General features: G+C 40.3%; 1 protein-coding gene across 2 annotated transcripts in view; it reads left to right on the forward strand.

The window, feature by feature from the left end:
- gpr161a (G protein-coupled receptor 161a) overlaps positions 1–16,258 on the forward strand; it is a 45,571-nt gene extending 29,313 nt beyond the window's left edge. For both annotated transcript variants that reach the window (XM_060833062.1, XM_060833061.1), the window contains exons 3-6: positions 4,705–5,429; positions 8,080–8,184; positions 10,315–10,434; positions 15,128–16,258. In XM_060833062.1, the coding sequence (XP_060689045.1) occupies positions 4,705–5,429; positions 8,080–8,184; positions 10,315–10,434; positions 15,128–15,399 (1,222 nt within the window). In that variant the 3' untranslated portion in view covers positions 15,400–16,258. The remainder of the gene's footprint in view (positions 1–4,704; positions 5,430–8,079; positions 8,185–10,314; positions 10,435–15,127) is intronic.
- The last annotated feature ends 858 nt before the right edge of the window (positions 16,259–17,116 follow it).

The following is a 17,116-nucleotide window of genomic DNA, read 5'->3' on the forward strand; positions in this document are numbered from 1 at the left end:
GGGTAAGGGTAGCAACCGTTTGGATAAGCTGAACTTGAGGCTGAAAGATGGCACACCAGTGTTGGAGTAATTGTCTGCAGATGGGCTGAAACTGGAGTGGAGATAGAAGCAGCTGTTGTGACACAAGGTACAAATGGTCAGAAGCTTAACTGGGAGACTGAAAGATGCCAAAGTTCTGACTTGTCTCATTTACACTAAGGCGATGAATGGAAAGGCCTAAGAAAGGCCAGGGAACTTGTGCCGCAGCTAAAGATGACTCCGTATTTCTCAAGTTTGACTGCAGGAGAGTATGGCTCATTTCTGACTGGTTGTCAGACTAGCAATCTCTCGCACAGTAGCTAATATAGGTGGTGGTGAACTCGAACCTGATGTCATGAAATGATGTCATCTGAGATAATATCAAGGGAAAGCATGTAAGCACTTAAGCACAAAAGCTCAGTAACAGCAGTGTGTACTATCTATAAGATATGCTACAGAAACTCACCAATGATCCTTAGACAGCACCTTCCCAACACCCACAATCACGTCAATCCAGAAGGACAAGAGCAGCAGATAGATTAGATTAGACTTACAGTGTGGAAACAGGCCCTTCGGCCCAACAAGTCCACACCGACCCGCCGAAGCGCAACCCACCCATACATTTACCCCTTACCTAACACTACGGGCAATTTAGCTTGGCCAATTCACCTGACCCGCACATCTTTGGACTGTGGGAGGAAACCGGAGCACCCGGAGGAAACCCACGCAGACACGGGGAGAACGTGCGAACTCCACACAGTCAGTCGCCTGAGTCGGGAATTGAACCCGGGTCTACAGGCGCTGTGAGGCAGCAGTGCTAACCACTGTGCCACCGTGCCGCCCACTACATGGAAACATCACGAGCTGCAAGTTCTCATCCATGCCATTCACCATCCCGGCTTGGAAATCTATTACCTTCACTGTCATTGGATAAAAATCCCGGAATTCCCTCTCCAAGAGATTTGTGGGTCTACCTAAAGCACCTGGATTACAGCGGTTCGAGAAGGGAGCGCAGCACCAGCTGCTTCAGGACAACTAGGGATGGGCAAAACCTGCTGGGTCAGTCAGTGACATCCCTAACCCTAGAGTGAATATATAAAAGAAATGCAGGGACACACATGCATTCTTGGGAAACTCTTAAAGTAAGTGTGAAAAGAGAAGCTAAGATTGAATGGAAATGGAAAAATGACAAAACAAAGTGAATAAAATAGACGGCATTGAGTGAAAGGAGCAAACCGGTAACATGAATGTAAATGTAACCTTAGATCAGTGTTTTTCATGTAGGTGCTTGACTAGAGTAACTGAGGTTTCTTTGTCTCTACATGTTTCCTTGTGTGCATGTGAGTTTGTTTGTCTGATTATATATGTATGTTTGGAGTACTCTGCAAAGTGTTTCAAGTCATTTTGATTTCCTACAACGTGTTTGATCACCTCCAAAGATTAAGCAAAAAGTTTCAAGTGATTTCCTTCTAACTGTATACACAGTGGCTACGATTACAAAATATTCATACCTTTTTGAAGGAAGTATTCATGAAATATAAGATCAGTTCACCCTTTTAATGCTTCCCATTAGAAGTGACTAGCAATCTAAAAGGAATTCAACACGCCTCTGACTTGCTGATTCGAAACAATGAATATGTGTTCTCCACAGAGGAGACCAGTTCAGTCACTCATCTGTGGTGCATTCATTAATTTCAGTTGAGATGGGGTAATAGTAGTGTTAGAACGGTGGAGAAAATCAACTAGGTTCCCTGTTCCTGATCGTTTTCCTGCTATTGGCCATCTGCACAATTCTTAAAGGTGTGCCTGTAAAAAATGGAACAGATCATTTTCAATGGCTCCCCATGTTGTATGAACAGTTCTTACCATTAACTACTTTGGTGTATGAGGCAGGTACACTGTCACAGTGTAAATTTGCTGTCACTGTCCTCTTAGGGTAGGGATCTACAAGGCTTGCTTGATCTAATGGGGTCAAAGAGCCTAAAGAGAAGGGGCAGTTGTTTTAACCAGGATTTAGTTTATTGCATGTTACCAGCTACCTATGTTGTAATTGCCCTGATATGATAGACTTTCCTACATAGTTAGAGATGTGAAGAGGACATTGAGTGATTAGGGTCTACCACTGATCTCTCTCCATCTCCTTTCTTCCGCCAACAAAAGGAATCTCCAAACCATGGTCTGGAGGATTCAAGCTGTTTCTCTCAAAGCTGCTATCCACTGCTGCTTTAATCGTTTGTACATGAGATCAAAGAATTAGTCTTATTTCCTGTCTTATTTTCAATGAAACATGAGCAAAATGCTTTTCTTGCTGGTCTGTGCTGTATCAGTGTTTACTGGTAAAATGATGTGGCCTGGATTTTGAGGTCAGTGACCAAACAAAGACAACTGCTGCTGATGTTGAGGAGAGCTGCTTTAAGAGACTGAGCAGCAATTTGTGGTAAGAGTTTTTGTTACAGAGTTCTAGAGATGTACAGCACAGAAACAGACCTTCTGTCCAACTTGTCCATGCTGACCAGATATCCTAAATTAATCTAGTCCCATTTTACCAGCACTTGGCCCGTGTCCCTCTAAACTCTTCCTGTCATATACCCATCCAGACGCCTTTGAAATGTTGTACCAGCCTCCATCACTTCCTCTGGCAGCACATTCCATTCACCCACCACCCTCTGCGAGAAAACGTTGCCGCTTAGGCCTCTTTTAAATCTTTCCCCCCTCACCCTAAATCTATGCCCTCTAGTTCTGGACTCCCCAACCCCAGGGAGAAGACCTTGTCTATGTACCCTGTTCATGTCTCTCATGATTTTATAAACCTCTATAAGGTCACCCCTCTGCCTCTGATGCTCCAGGGAAAACAGCCCTAGCCTGTTCAGCCTCACCATGTAGCTCAAACTCTCTAATCCTGGCAACATCGTTGGTAGACAGTTGATTATCATGTTATTTATTGAGGATTCTCAATATTATCGAGCTGTCCAAATGACTAATGACATTTAAGAATTCTCTCAGTAAACCAGGAAATAAAATCTACTGAACTCCCATTCCTTTATTAAAAGTGTGAGAGCCAGTTGAAGATTGTCGCTCACTGGGGTCAAGGTAGATTGTCGCTCACTGGGGTCAAGATAGATTGTCGCTCACTGGGGTCAAGGTAGATTGTCGCACACTGGGGTTAGGGTAGAAGCTGAAATATCATGAGCAAACACTTGGGGGAAACAAAGTGACAAAATCTAGTTGAATTCAGTCCATAATAATGCAGATGTGAGAATAAAAACTTTTTTCTTGGACCAGGTACAAATTAGTTGATCGGTAATTATTACTTGGATCGCAGTTAAACAGTTGCATCTCATTGAAGAAGAACCTTTTGATAAGTTTCAAACCATGATTATTGAGTAGTAAAGGAATCCATTGATGTTGCTGTATGCTGGCTTCTGGTGTCTACGATATAGCATGTAGCAGAGCAATGAGTGTCAGATCATACCCTCAGGATTACCTTATTATTCTGTGCAAATGCTAAATCTTGAAGTTGTGACCAGATTCAGCGGACTAAGGATGAAAAAAGCTAACACCGTGCATATTTCAGGCGAGGGTTGGTCTGCACCAGCAAGCAGACATGGGGAAACAAGGTGGAGGCAAGTGCAGAGAGGTGGTTTTCAAGGTTCTCCCTCTGCCATCCTTTCCTAACTCTAATTCTCCCCAGTTTGGGGCAAATGGAGAATCCCCTTCAGTAGGAAGGTCACCTGGATCCCTCATTGGGATGGCAGTCACTTGTTTTACCAACCAGGAAGGCTTGTGTTGGGCTTAGGGCTTTCTAGTGATTGTTAGCTGACCGCTGATAGAGCTAATTCTTGGCTAGTTGAGGATGCCACCCATGAATCCCTTTCCCCAGACATATTTACTGAGGAACAGGAAGCTTGAGTATCTCTCCAGGACTAACAACTGCAATGATGTAACTTTCTCACCACCTTACCTGCTACCTCTAGAAAGGGGAAAATTGCTCCTTGTAACTTATTTCCAATCTCACAACTTCTGTTTGTTTCACAACCAGACCAGTTTTTGTTTGTTGTGGAGAATAAACTGATGAAGTTAGTTTTCATTAGATAAAAGAAAATTGAGGGGGGACCTGATCAAGGTCTACAAAATCATGAAGGTTATAGACAGGGTAGATAGAGAAGTTTTACCCAAGGTGAAGGATTCAACAACGAGAGGTCACGCTTTCAAGAGGAGAGGTGAAAACTTTAAGGGGGATACATGCGGCAAGTACTTCACACTGAGGGTGGTATGTCTGGAACGCATTGTCAACAGAGGTGGTAGAGGCAGGCAAGGTAGATTCATTTAAGATGCGTTTGGACAGATCATGAGTAGGTGGGGAGCAGAGGGTTACAGATGCTTAGGAACTGGGTGACAGGTTTAGACAGTGGGTTTGGATCTGCTCAGACTTGGAGGGCTGAAGGGCTTGTTTCTGGGCTGTAAATTTTCTTTGTTCTTTATTAAGTTAAATTCTTGGACTAAATTGAAATTGGTGTTTCCATTGTTACTACCTCATTAACTTCAACTTAAGTATGTTTGCTGAAGTTTTGTGGGATTTTAGTTTATTAACAAGGACAAATAGCAAAGATGATAGTCTTGACATTTGAGTTGCTAGGTACGACTGACATTTTCTTGTCCAGTAATTTTCTTTTTTTTTCCCTGCAGGTACTATGCTGTTGTTTACCCAATGGTATATCCTATGAAAATAACTGGAAACCGTGCTGTTGTTGTGATTGCGTATGTGTGGCTACACTCATTGATTGGATGTCTTCCTCCTCTCTTTGGCTGGTCCACATTTGAGTTTGACCATTTCAAGTGGATCTGTTTGGCTGCATGGGACAAAGAGTTAGGATATACTGCCTTTTGGCAGATCTGGTGTGCATTATTGCCATTTTTAGCAATGGTTATTTGCTATGGTTTTATATTCCGTGTGGCTAGGCTTAAAGCCCGTAAAATCCACTGTGGAACAATTATAGTTGTGCAGGAAGAATCCAAAAAGGATGAGCGAAAAAATTCCAACTCATCTACCTCTTCATCAGGGAGCAGAAGGAACACTGTTAATAACATTGTTTATTCAGCCAATCAGTGCAAAGCCCTGACAACAATCCTGATTGTGATTGGTGCTTTTGTTGTCACATGGGGCCCCTATATGTTAGTGATTAGTACTGAAGCACTTCATGGAAAAGGTAGTGTCTCTCCAGGAGTGGAGACACTCGTAATATGGCTATCTTTTACTAGTGCAATTTGTCATCCAATTATCTATGGACTATGGAATAAAACAGTACGCAGAGAGCTTCTGGGGATGTGCTTTGGTGACAGATACTACAGGGATTCATTTATTCAACGTCAGAGGACTTCCAGGTTATTCAGCATCTCCAATCGCATCACAGGTAACAGAGGGAAAGGGAGTGGGTAAAGCTTTTGCTCTGATGACTGCATCATGAAAATATGTGTTTATTGCCTTTTTCTTTCTCACTTGCTGCGTTCAACAGATTTTGGTTGGCACTGACACTGGAGAACCAGTATCGTCAGAGATTTGATGAGTTTAAAATGTTCTGTGATTTCTTTTAAATAAAATATTGTTTTCATAAGTCTATAAGAATCTGCTTCATCAGTTTTATGTGAATCATCTTGTAATTAAAATTCACCAGCCTTGATCTAGATCTGATGAGCATTGGTAAATAGGTTCCTGAAATACTAATTGAATTATGTCGAGCTTTTTGGGTGTTATAATCTATATAGTCTTTCTGTTTCCATTATTTCAGGGGTCACCTAAGGTTACTAAAAAGCAGAGTAGAACAAATAACATACCTAAATTATGATTAGTTGGGAGAAATCCTTTTGCCGTGTGTTCTGATCTTGACTTGCAGCTAAGAGGAATGCTGATGCTTACTGCAAAGGCAGCAGTTGAGAAGGGGAGCTGAGAGGCTGACTATTTGTTTATATGCTGATGTTGTAATTGGCAAGAGCAAGGGATAAACATCTGTTTGAGCTTGTTATAGGCTCGTGATATTGGGATGGTTTTACAATGATTTGGCAATAAATCTGCAGGTCTATATTTCTGCTGCACCAGCTTATAAAATTTTAATTCAACATTCATGAGATTGCTTTGCTTTGTCTTCTGAATATGAATCCTGTATGTAATAATGTATTCTGGTGCTGTGGCCCCTGTTTCTGCACCACAAACCAATATTCATTTGTGGGAAACCGAGTGGAATCCGCTATTCATATTCAACAAACTTGCTCAAGTGAAATGTGGGCAATGACCTGCCAGTCTCACCTGTAGGAAATTCCTGAGGGGTTGGTCTATATCTAGCGGGTGTTTTCCAACAGCTTGTTGTCAAGTAGTTCAATGTCTTGGTGATGGATGTGCTGCAGTAAACACTAATGCTGCATTTTACGTGTAGGACACAATGTAGCCCCAGTGTCATCAGTAACATGGCTTTTTTTTTGCCCCTTAGTCTAACCCAATTTGTTCAGGGAGGGCAGCAGGGAGGAAAGACACAAGACTAGGATGTCCAGATGATATGAACTCGAAGGACTATTGTTTTAACTGGATGGCTGGGTGGATACAGAGGGGAAGATGGACATACTAGCAGCAATAGCCAGGCACGTTGGTTTCTGGCTGCTGTTCCTTGTCAGTAGTGAGTTTCATCAGAACAGGGGACGTCAGCCCAGATATTCACTGATTTATGAATACAGCCAATTTAAACATGAAAGCACCTTTCTAGAGAGCCCCTTGGAAACTTTGGGCCCACACATTAAGCCAAGGGTGGAACAATTGGATTGAGGTGACTGTGCATCAGTGAGTCAGTTGGAGCTGGAGGAGGAAGATGGTAGGATAATGGAAATGCCACTGGACTGGTAATCTGGAGCCCAGGTATGGATTCACGAGTTCAAATCACATCAGGGCAGCTGGCTGAACTATCATTGAATAAAGTCTGGAATTGAAATGCAGTCTTTGTGACTGTTAGATTACTAATGATGGTTGTAAACACCCATCCTTGCATAGTGTGTCCTCGTTGTGACTCTAGCTCTATAGCAGTGTGATTGACTCTTTACTGGTCTCTTAAATGGCCAAACAAGTTGTTCAGTTCAGGGATAATCAGGGTTCGCCAACAAATGTTGACCTTGTCAGCGATGCCCACGTTATCATGAATTAATAAAGGAAAAAAATTGATGAGATGGAATCAGAAAGTGGAGCATTACTGAGAGAAGCATTCACCACTTCTCATTCTTAACCAGTCTCTCCTGAGAATTGTGGACTTGAAGTGCTGGGTTGACCCTGCTCATTGAAGGAAGAGAGTGAGGGCTTGGGTGCAGAGGGAATACAGAACACACAGGTGCTCTGACTGTACAGGGAGGTGATCATGTCTGGTGTGAGGGTTGAGGCTGTCAACCTGTTATTGCCAACATGAGGGATCATCTGATCCATGCACATTTCAGCTGAGTGCTTGTCACCCTACTGGACAGCATAGTCTGTTTAAGCTGGCTGGGAGAACACGTCCGTTGACACAATTTGGATTAGATTCATCTTTATTCCCACTGAGGGACTGACTTCCATTTCACTGGTCTCCGCGGCCCCTTTGCCATCGCCCACCCTCTTTTCTATCATTGCCTTTTGAAAAGTGCAAGTTCACTTTGGTGCATGTCTCAACATTTTATATTGTGCAAACAAAAATGAGGAAAACCTGACACTGTCTTCTGCTTATGGCCTTGACGATGTGGAGGCAGCCACCTATTTCTAAATAAAATATTTCAGTGGCTTATTTTACATAATAAAATTCTGAGATGGAGTGATGTCTAGTTTGGCAAGTCGTGGTTATTATAGTGTATTACTTAGTGTGTGCCCTTGGAAAAGAGTTTTGCAAGTGCTGATTCATTTCTGTATTTTGCAATGATCAAATACTGGTACAATTGTTCATATAAATAATTGCAAATGACTGCATAAATTAAATATTTTATTTTAAAATCTTTTTTTGAATGCAGTTCATGTAAAAAAATAAATTGAACATTACATTTTCTTTATTGCTTGGACAGATTTGGGGTTGTCTCCTCATCTCGCAGCCATGATGGCTGGTGGACAGTCTCTAGGACAGAGCAGTAGTACGGGGGATACAGGATTTAGCTTTTCTCAGGATTCAGGTAATTGTCCTTGCTGTTTTATTTACAGCTGACACTATGCATAGGCATTTATGTATCAACTTCTATTACAACTTTAAAGCTTATTTTAAAATTGTTACTGTCAAAGTTTTTCATAGTCCTGTCCTTCCTACGGTTGTAATCTATTCCAGCTCCTCGGAGATATCTGTGCATCCCTTTGGAGAATCTCTGATTTTCAGCACTCCATCACTGATTGCCATCCGCTCCGTTGTCTAACCCTTTTGTATTGGAGTTCCATTCCTAACCCTCTCCCTGGCTCTACTTTTTTTGAAATAAATTCCTTTTAAAATCTACTCTTTGACCGAGCCTTTGTTCACATGCCCTCTTTATACCTTCTGTGGCTCAGTGTCATATGTTTTGCTTTATAATGCTCCTGTGAAAAGTCTTACTTCATTTTATTGTGTACAAAGTGATTCATACATCAGGTGGTTATTTTTGTGTTGCAGAAATGATTAAAAAATATACAAAAAAATTTTGAAGCTAACAAAACCATGCGTAAATATATATTATACTTCCTCATTTGAGTTTTCACACCTGAAATGGTGATGGAATATTTTGTACAGCAATATGTGGCTATGTAATTTATAAGTAAGTGACCTACATCTCGATGCAAAGCCTGGAAAACTTAACAAAGTGCCACAAAAAGTTGGCACTAACTTGATTTACTGCTAATTTGGGGCGCGAGTCAAACTACAGTTAAACCAATGAATGAAAACTGTAGAGCCTTGAACTTATTTTGAATGCAGTTTTCTCAGCTGAGTCCTTTTATTTTTATTCTATTCTCGATCTCATCTCACGAGAGAAAGGTGATCTATTCCCTAACATTTTCTTATGCCTGCTTTGAATTTTCACTGGAAATCATGAGCAAGTGTTTCATTTAATTTTTAATCTCTGACTTTCCTTTTCCGTCTGTCATGGCTTCTACGTGCAGTTGTATTGCTGCAGAGTCTACCTAGTGCAGAATAGAGACCAAACCTGCTTTTTCCCTTTAATTCACTAAGTCTTAGTGTTTTGAAGCATTGCTTATAAAAACAGGCTGGAATGCAGCTTTTGTTTTTAAAATTCAGCCCAAACCAGTGTAGAGATACTGCATTTCTTCAAGCTCCTGCCAAAAACAGTTCATAATTTATGACTAAATCAGAGAACCATATGTTCGTGGATCTTGTCATCCAAGATGGCAGCATTAAATCTAGGCAGGCAGGAGGACGTGAAGCACTTTCAGACATACAGTTGTTTTGGTGTGCTAATCTCCTGTCCCGGCTTGCCTGATACAGTCATTAAGCTGGACCATCATATGCTACCAAAAGAGTTCCTTGTCCACTTGGAGTCAGAGTTTTACAGCACAGAAAGAGGCCCTTTGGCATATTGAGGCCACATCAGTCATCAAAGATCCATTTATTCTAATCCCATTTTCCAGCACATAGCCTGTACACTGTGATGTTTCAAGTGTTCATCTAAATAATTCTTAAATGGTTTGAGGATCCCTGCTTCTACCAGAATTTTAAGCAGTGAGTTCTAGATACCCACAATCCTGTCGATTTGAACAAAAGGTTTTCTCTAAATTTCATTCTTACCTTTTAAAACCATCTGGTTATTGACCCCTGGACAAAGGAAGAAACCTTATCCCTCTCTACCTTCACAATTCTGTCCACCACAGTCTGCTTGCACCTTAGCATTCTCTACTCTAAAGCTGGGTTGTTTTCCTATGTAGTCTCTCTCAATAGCTGAATCGTTCAGGCTCTGACCCAGGCAATAGCCTGGTGAATCTCCTCTTCACCCCGTCTAGTGCAATCACATCCTTCCAAAAAAAACTGCACACACACTTCCACCTATAGATTAATGTTACATACAGTTTCATCAAAATCTCCTTGCTGTTGTATTCAGTGCTTTGAATAAAATCAAGTATGCTGTATATAGCCTTCCGTTAGTCAGCAAATTAATAATTTATTCTTATTGCTATTTGTGGAATCTTTTCTAGCTAAACCTAAAGGATCTTGCAATTTATTGGTCAAGTTATTAAACTGTTCTAAAAAAATTGTTCACTGAAAGCATCACTCTGATATTCAATGTCACAAAATCCTGCTGTTCTTGCCTATATTCAATGTATTTTAGGTACTGACGTCATGCTATTGGAAGATTTCAATTCAGAGGGCACTCATTATTCGCACCACAACTATTGTTCCAGTCGAAGGCGGAGTTCTGTGACAATAGACGAACTTTCAGAACCAAAAGGTATGTATAATTTTTTTTAGTAAACTAAATACTTTTTTTGCTTTTTATGTATTTAGTACTGTTCTGGTAATTTTATTACATACATTTTCCTTTGTTTCTTGTTTCCCTTTTGATGTATGTGATACACAAACAGAAATTGTAGTTCGTGTCCTCAGCAATTCTTTGTTATGCTAATATATTTCATATAGTCCCATAATATTTAAAAAATATACATTTATAAATCAGGATAAATGAGGAGGTTAATTTTCATTTTTAAAATGTGATACTTTAGCGTATCTGCATTTCATAATTTTTTTTCCCTAAAAGTGTAAAAGTAGTTTATGTAGAATTATTGGTGCATTACAGTTATTTGTATTAATAGTGCTTTATTTTGGTCCACGTTCATTTTAAAGCATGGATTATACCTATTTGGACTGGACTTCTTTAAACTACCTTAAATCAATCTCTATCTACTTCGGTCCTTTCTCTTTCGTGACTTTAAAATTGTAAGAAAGACTCCTGCAAGAAAAATTACACCAAAATTGTCCAGGGCTACTTTAATAGATGGCTTTACTTAGCCTTGTGCTGTTTTTAAAAGTAAGCTATGCTGTCTGCCAGTCATAGAGATGTACAGCACGGAAACAGACCTTTTGGTCCAACCCGTCCATGCTGACCAGATATCCCAACCCAATCTAGTCCCACCTGCCCGCACCCGGCCCATATCGCTCCAAACCCTTCCTACTCATATACCCATCCAAATGCCTCTTAAATATTGCAATTGTATCAGCCTCCACCACATCCTCTGGCAGCTCATTCCATACACTACCACCCTCTGTGTGAAAAGATTGCCCCTTAGGTCTCTTTTATATCTTTCTCCTATCATCCTAAACCTATGCCCTCTACTTTTTGGACTCCCCAACCCCAGGGAAAAGACTTTGTCTATTTATCCTATCCATGCCCCTCATAATTTTGTAAACCTCTATAAGGTCACCCCTTAGCCTCCAACGCTCCAGTCACAATGTTATCTCTTTCACCTGCATTTCTAACACCATGACTGAGCCCTGGCCAGAGTTGGAAGAAATTCTGTTTATGGATAGTGACTGGGTTAAACTTTTGTTCCGTTTTGACTGCTTTTAAAGACTTCTTCTAGAAACATTTACTTAAGGGGAAACTCACTTCTGTTCCAAAGAGTGCTCAAACATGACCTCCGCCCCAGCTCCTCTGTTTGAACCAGTCAGTTCACTATCCTGCTTTTCAGTGGTAGCTTGCAAATCCCTCACAGTACTTATTTAAACACACTAATAGGATATTGGTCTCACTGGCTGGGCCAGTATTTATTGCCCATCCTTAATTGCCCAATTCAAGGTGATGGTGGTCTGCCACCTCGAATTGCTGAAATCCTTTCTCAGTCAGATGTGTTGTTGCACAATCTCTGCAACCGAAATCTATCGTTATAAAAAGCCATCCAGAACTCTCAAAAGATAGGATGAAATTTGTATTAATACAACACCTTTTACAATCTCAGGCAGTCTGAAAATACTTTACAACCAGCTAAGTACTTATGTTGTCAATTGTGGTTTAGGGAAGAGTTGTCATGCTACTGTCCCATTTCTTCATGCTTCACCCTGGCCTTGGAAACCACTCTGTGCATACTGCACCATCCCAATTCTGGAATACTCCAGCATTCATATGACATTCCAATGATCCTTACTTATCCTGCTGTCCTTGATTGATGAGTGCACAATTGCTTCCTCTGATGTACTACTGTGCTGAATGTTTCAATAAGCCATAATGCAATATCCTTAGGAAAATTGAATAATGCTTTTTCTTTTGAGGATTCTGCTGGCTATGCTGCTATGTTTATTGTTCAGCTCTCTAATTGCACTTGAGAAGGTGATGCTGAACTGTCTTCCTGAACCACTACAGTCCATGTGATTAAGGGTCATCAAAATGCTGTGAGGAAGGGAGCTCCAGGATGTTGATCCACTGACTGTGAAGAAACAGTTATTTTCAAATCAGGTTGGGGTATGGCAGGAGAGGAATCATGGGTTCAGAAGGTGCAGTCTAAGGAGCCTTCCTACAGGGCATTTTGTAGATGGCACACATGGCTGCCACTGTACATTGTTGGTGTTGGGAGTGAATGGTTAACATGATAGCTGGAATGCCACTCAAGTGGGCTGCTTGGTCCTGTATGGTGTCCAACTTCTTCAGTGTTGTTGGAGTCCTATTCATCCAAGCAAATGGGGGGTATCTCCCAAAATACCTCAGATGGTGGACAAGAATTAGGGAGAGACAAGGTGAATATTTGCTGCAGAATTCTTAGCCTTTAAATACTCTGTTAGCCACAGTGATCAAATAGCTGGTCCAGTTCAATTGCCAATCAATGGTAACCCCAGAATATTGATTTTTGGAGGTTTCAGCAATAGTAATATCATTGAATGCCAAGAGAATATGGTTAGATTTTCTTGGGGATAGTAATTGCCTGGTATTTGTTTAGCATGAATGTTACAGGTCACTTGCTCAGATGTTGTTTGGGTCTTGATATAAACGGGCAGTGACTGCTCTAGTATCTAATAAGTCATGTGCTAAACAATGTGTAATTATCAGCTAATGTCTTCACTTCTGATCTTATGATGGAGAGAAAGCCATTGTTGAAGCAGCTGACCCTAGCACAGTACCCGGAGGAACTCTTGCTGTGATTTCATGCAACTGAGATGATTGACCTTCGAACACCACACCATTGTCTTTTTTTTTATTCTGATCAGTGGTGCAATTGCTGGGAAGGTGCTAATGTTGTAGTATTACTGGATGGATAGATGCCTAACTAACACTGGAGAACAAGTCTTCTGTGCTGCTGTGGGTGTGTTGTCTGGGCCCATAGACTTTGAAGTATCCATCGTCTTCATCTGTTTCTTGATAATACAGGGAGTGAATTGAATTGGCTGAAGCTTTGCACCTATGATACCGGGACCTCAGTAAGAGGCTGAGGTGGATCTTCCATTTAGTACATCTTAACAAAGATAGCTGCACTTCTCTTTTGCACTAATGTGCTTGACTTCTCCATGATTTAGAATGGATATAGTTGTGGAGTTTCTGCTCCTGTTAGCTGTTTAATTATCCAGCACTGCAGAATTCTGGTTGTAGCACCTCTTAGCCCTGTCTGTCGTACATTGCCTCAACTGTTTATCATGTAGGTAATCTGCATGTTGTACAGCTTCCAGAGATTGATACCTCATTTTTAGCAATACCCTCCTGCACTCTTCACTAAACCAAGTTTGATCCCTGACTTGATACTGGTAGATATCAGATCATATCAGGTCACACTTAGATTGCAGTTGAATACAGTTCTCCTACTACTGAAGCAGGAGGCCTAGGTTTTAATCCTACCTGCTCCAGACCTGTGCAGTACATCCCTGAACAGTCTGATTAGAGCAATCTACAATTCTGCAGCTATTGATAGTCACAGAAATTCACAGATGGTCAGTTTTGATTTGGTAAGCTGTAACTTAGTGGGTACAATTCTGTTTCCTAGCGCCAGGTGTATTTCTCTGCCTTTTATGGCTCCCTTAGCTGGTTGCTCGATTTATTACCAATGATCCTGGTATACTGAGTGCTTTCCTGTCTCATGCATGGTTTTGAGAGATCTGGATGTTTCCTCCCAAGCCCTCCTGCGCATGTATGCAAGTGGCATATTCACCTTTTATTGTAAGGGTGTTGGAATTGAAGAATAAAGAATTCTTACCACAGTTGTACATGTTGCAAAGACAAACCTGGAGTAGTATGTTAAGTTAGGCTCCTTATCTAAAGATAGATATACTTTCAGTTAAAGAGATTGTTAACTGCATTCATTCCTCGGTTGCTGAGTGCATTCTAGGTGAGAAAGCTTTGACACTATGAACTGTAAATTGTGGTGTAAACAAAGTGAACTCGAGGTCAAAAATGATGAATAGTAGAGCAAGCTGAGGGAGCTATATGGTCTCCTTCTCCTATTTCTTAATTGTGAAAGGCAAAGAAAGGGTGACTTGAACTCACCAATGATGGCATAATGCAATTTACGAGAGAATGTGCAGTGCCAATCATTTAACTGAAGTATGGTCATAGATGCTGCCCCAATCATACAACTACATTCAATTCTAATTAAACTACTTTGCATGGACAGCAAATGTAATACATAGGTTAGACACTTGCTTTCAGCTAGATCTGTCAACTGCTGACATTACTTACTGAATAGTGTATATTGTGTCCCACACCTTTTATAACTATTGTTGAGATTTGTTTGTTTGTGGTGGTTAGGATTATAGGAGAAAGTGAGGACTGCAGATGCTGGAGATCAGAGCTGAAAATGTGTTGCTGGAAAAGCGCAGCAGGTCAGCCAGCATCCATGGACCAGGAGAATCAACGTTTCGGGCATTCCTGAAGGAGGACTCATGCCCGAAACATTGATTCTCCTGCTCCTTGGATGGTGCCTGACCTGCTGCGCTTTTCCAGCAACACATTTTCAGCCCTGATACTCTAGCATCTGCAGACCTTACTTTCTCCTCAAATCTTTTCCGTTACACTTGGGGAAAGCTTAATCAGTGTGGTTAGCCTGTTGTTCGAAAAATGTCACACCAAGGAATTGATCACCAGAGAAAACTAAAGACACACAAATAAATGTTCAGATTATATAGTAAAGGGGTAGAAATGCTTTTAATTCAAGATTGTTCTTTTGCAGAGGAAGCTGATCGCTCTTCAGTCCTGCAAATCAAAGCAGATGTTCATAAAACGCTGGATAATTTTGCTGCCAGTTTGGCCAAAGCTATTGAGACAGATGCCAAAATGAGCCTTTTTGGAGAGAGTGGTTTACCTGGAGACTTGTTAACTATTATTAAAGCTGTACCTGGAGATACCAGTAAAGGAAATAAAGTCTCTGCAGGGCAGAGATTACGGCTGGAGAGTATTGATGAAGGAATTGTTCATGACGGCACAGAGCAAGATAGTGCTTGAAAGGTTTGAAACATACTTGCAATATAGAAAGGACACAAACTTAAGCCTCAGCCATCTGACATGGTGAAATAAATGTTAAGTGGCTGTTACTATGCTTTCACTTACTGCATAATTATTCCAATATTCTAAACGGTGATTGGAGAGGAACTTAAGTAAGTAAAAAGAAAATTTGAAGGAAGTCAAAGAAACAAGTTTGACATCCATGTACATTCAAATGTACTTATTTCTAAAATTCGGTTTAACATACAGAATTCATTTCTTCAAAAGAGGTTTTTAAGAATGTTGGGATTTACTAATTCTAGAAAGCGGAAAACCACTAAAGATTTGTTCCTCATTTACAACCATAGCTGCTGGTGTTTAATAACAAGGCTGTGGCAGCAGCAACATTAGGATTAAGAGTAAACGCAATAAAATGTCCATCTGTAATGTCATGTTTAAAATCCATATCTGAACTTTCAGCTCCACAATTGGCTATAAAGGGCAAGTTCTGGTTCAGCAAACTTGTTGCTGTTTCGGGTTTCTAAATCCTCTTCAAATGTTGTTAGTTCATTTCCAGTTGGTAATGTCTTAATTATTAGTTTCTTTTTTTAAAAACAGAAGGTTTTGGATGCCCATGGAAAGGTTAGAAATAATAGAAATGGAGCAGAAGCCAAACCATTATATAGCTGACCGAGTAAGAGTTACACCATTTAAATTATAGTGAATGTGCCCTTGTACTTTTGCAGGTACTCACAGGCAAGTGTTTGCTTGTTTCTAAGTCGTGATATTTGATTCTTTACATGTTTTAGACAATTAAATGATATGGGTTAAGTGCTTCAAACTAAAATATATCAAAGAATTTAATCAGTCAAAACAGTTGGCAGATGTTATTACCATTTTTTTGTATTAAAATAAACCTGAAAAGTTACATTAATGTCTGACTTTTTATTTCCACAATGGTTTAAGATTTAATATCTTAGTAGTCATATAACAATGGAGCATGGGATAGAGCTTAGGACTTTCCCAAAATTTTGGGAAATTAAAACACTCACGAACCACTTCTTTTAAGGCCCTAAAGATAAAGTCCATCAGGATCCAACGCCTGTTGGTTCATAACTCCATCAATTTACTCAGTATCCCTTCTCTGGTGACAATGATTTCCAGCAGTTCTTCCTCTCTCCCATTTCCTGATTATCACTGGTTCTGGGATGTTATTTATGCTCTCTACAGAGTGGACTAATACAAAATAATTGAAAATAGATATAGCAGGTGAATTGAACAATGATCACTTCTCATACCTCTTTCTATTGGAGCAATGCTCACTTCAAAAAGAAAATATATATTATCGAAGCAGTTTGTTTCTTTATTGCTAAATAGCTTTCTCTCATACTCCTATTTTTTCTCTCCTTTAATTATTTCTTTTTATTCTGTCCAGTCTTCTGATATGCCATCTATCTTTGCAAAATTGTGTTTTTCTCATTTAAGATTTTAAAATTCATTCATGGGAATGAGTGTCGCTGATAAGAACTGCCTTCTTGGATGAACAGTAAATGCTGATAAGAGTTGACCACATTGTGGTGGTAACCTTTCTAGTTAACCACAGATATTGGTCAATCCCTTGGAATTTTTCTTATTAAGGGATATTTCTCAATGCACATTCCAATAAGTGTCTGCCACTTCTTCTCTGTTGACCTATTTAAACTAATTCCTTAATTCACTTCAGCTTTCATGCTCCCAT

The sequence above is a fragment of the Hemiscyllium ocellatum genome, chromosome 12 (assembly GCF_020745735.1).
Source record: "Hemiscyllium ocellatum isolate sHemOce1 chromosome 12, sHemOce1.pat.X.cur, whole genome shotgun sequence".
Lineage (NCBI taxonomy): Eukaryota > Metazoa > Chordata > Chondrichthyes > Orectolobiformes > Hemiscylliidae > Hemiscyllium > Hemiscyllium ocellatum.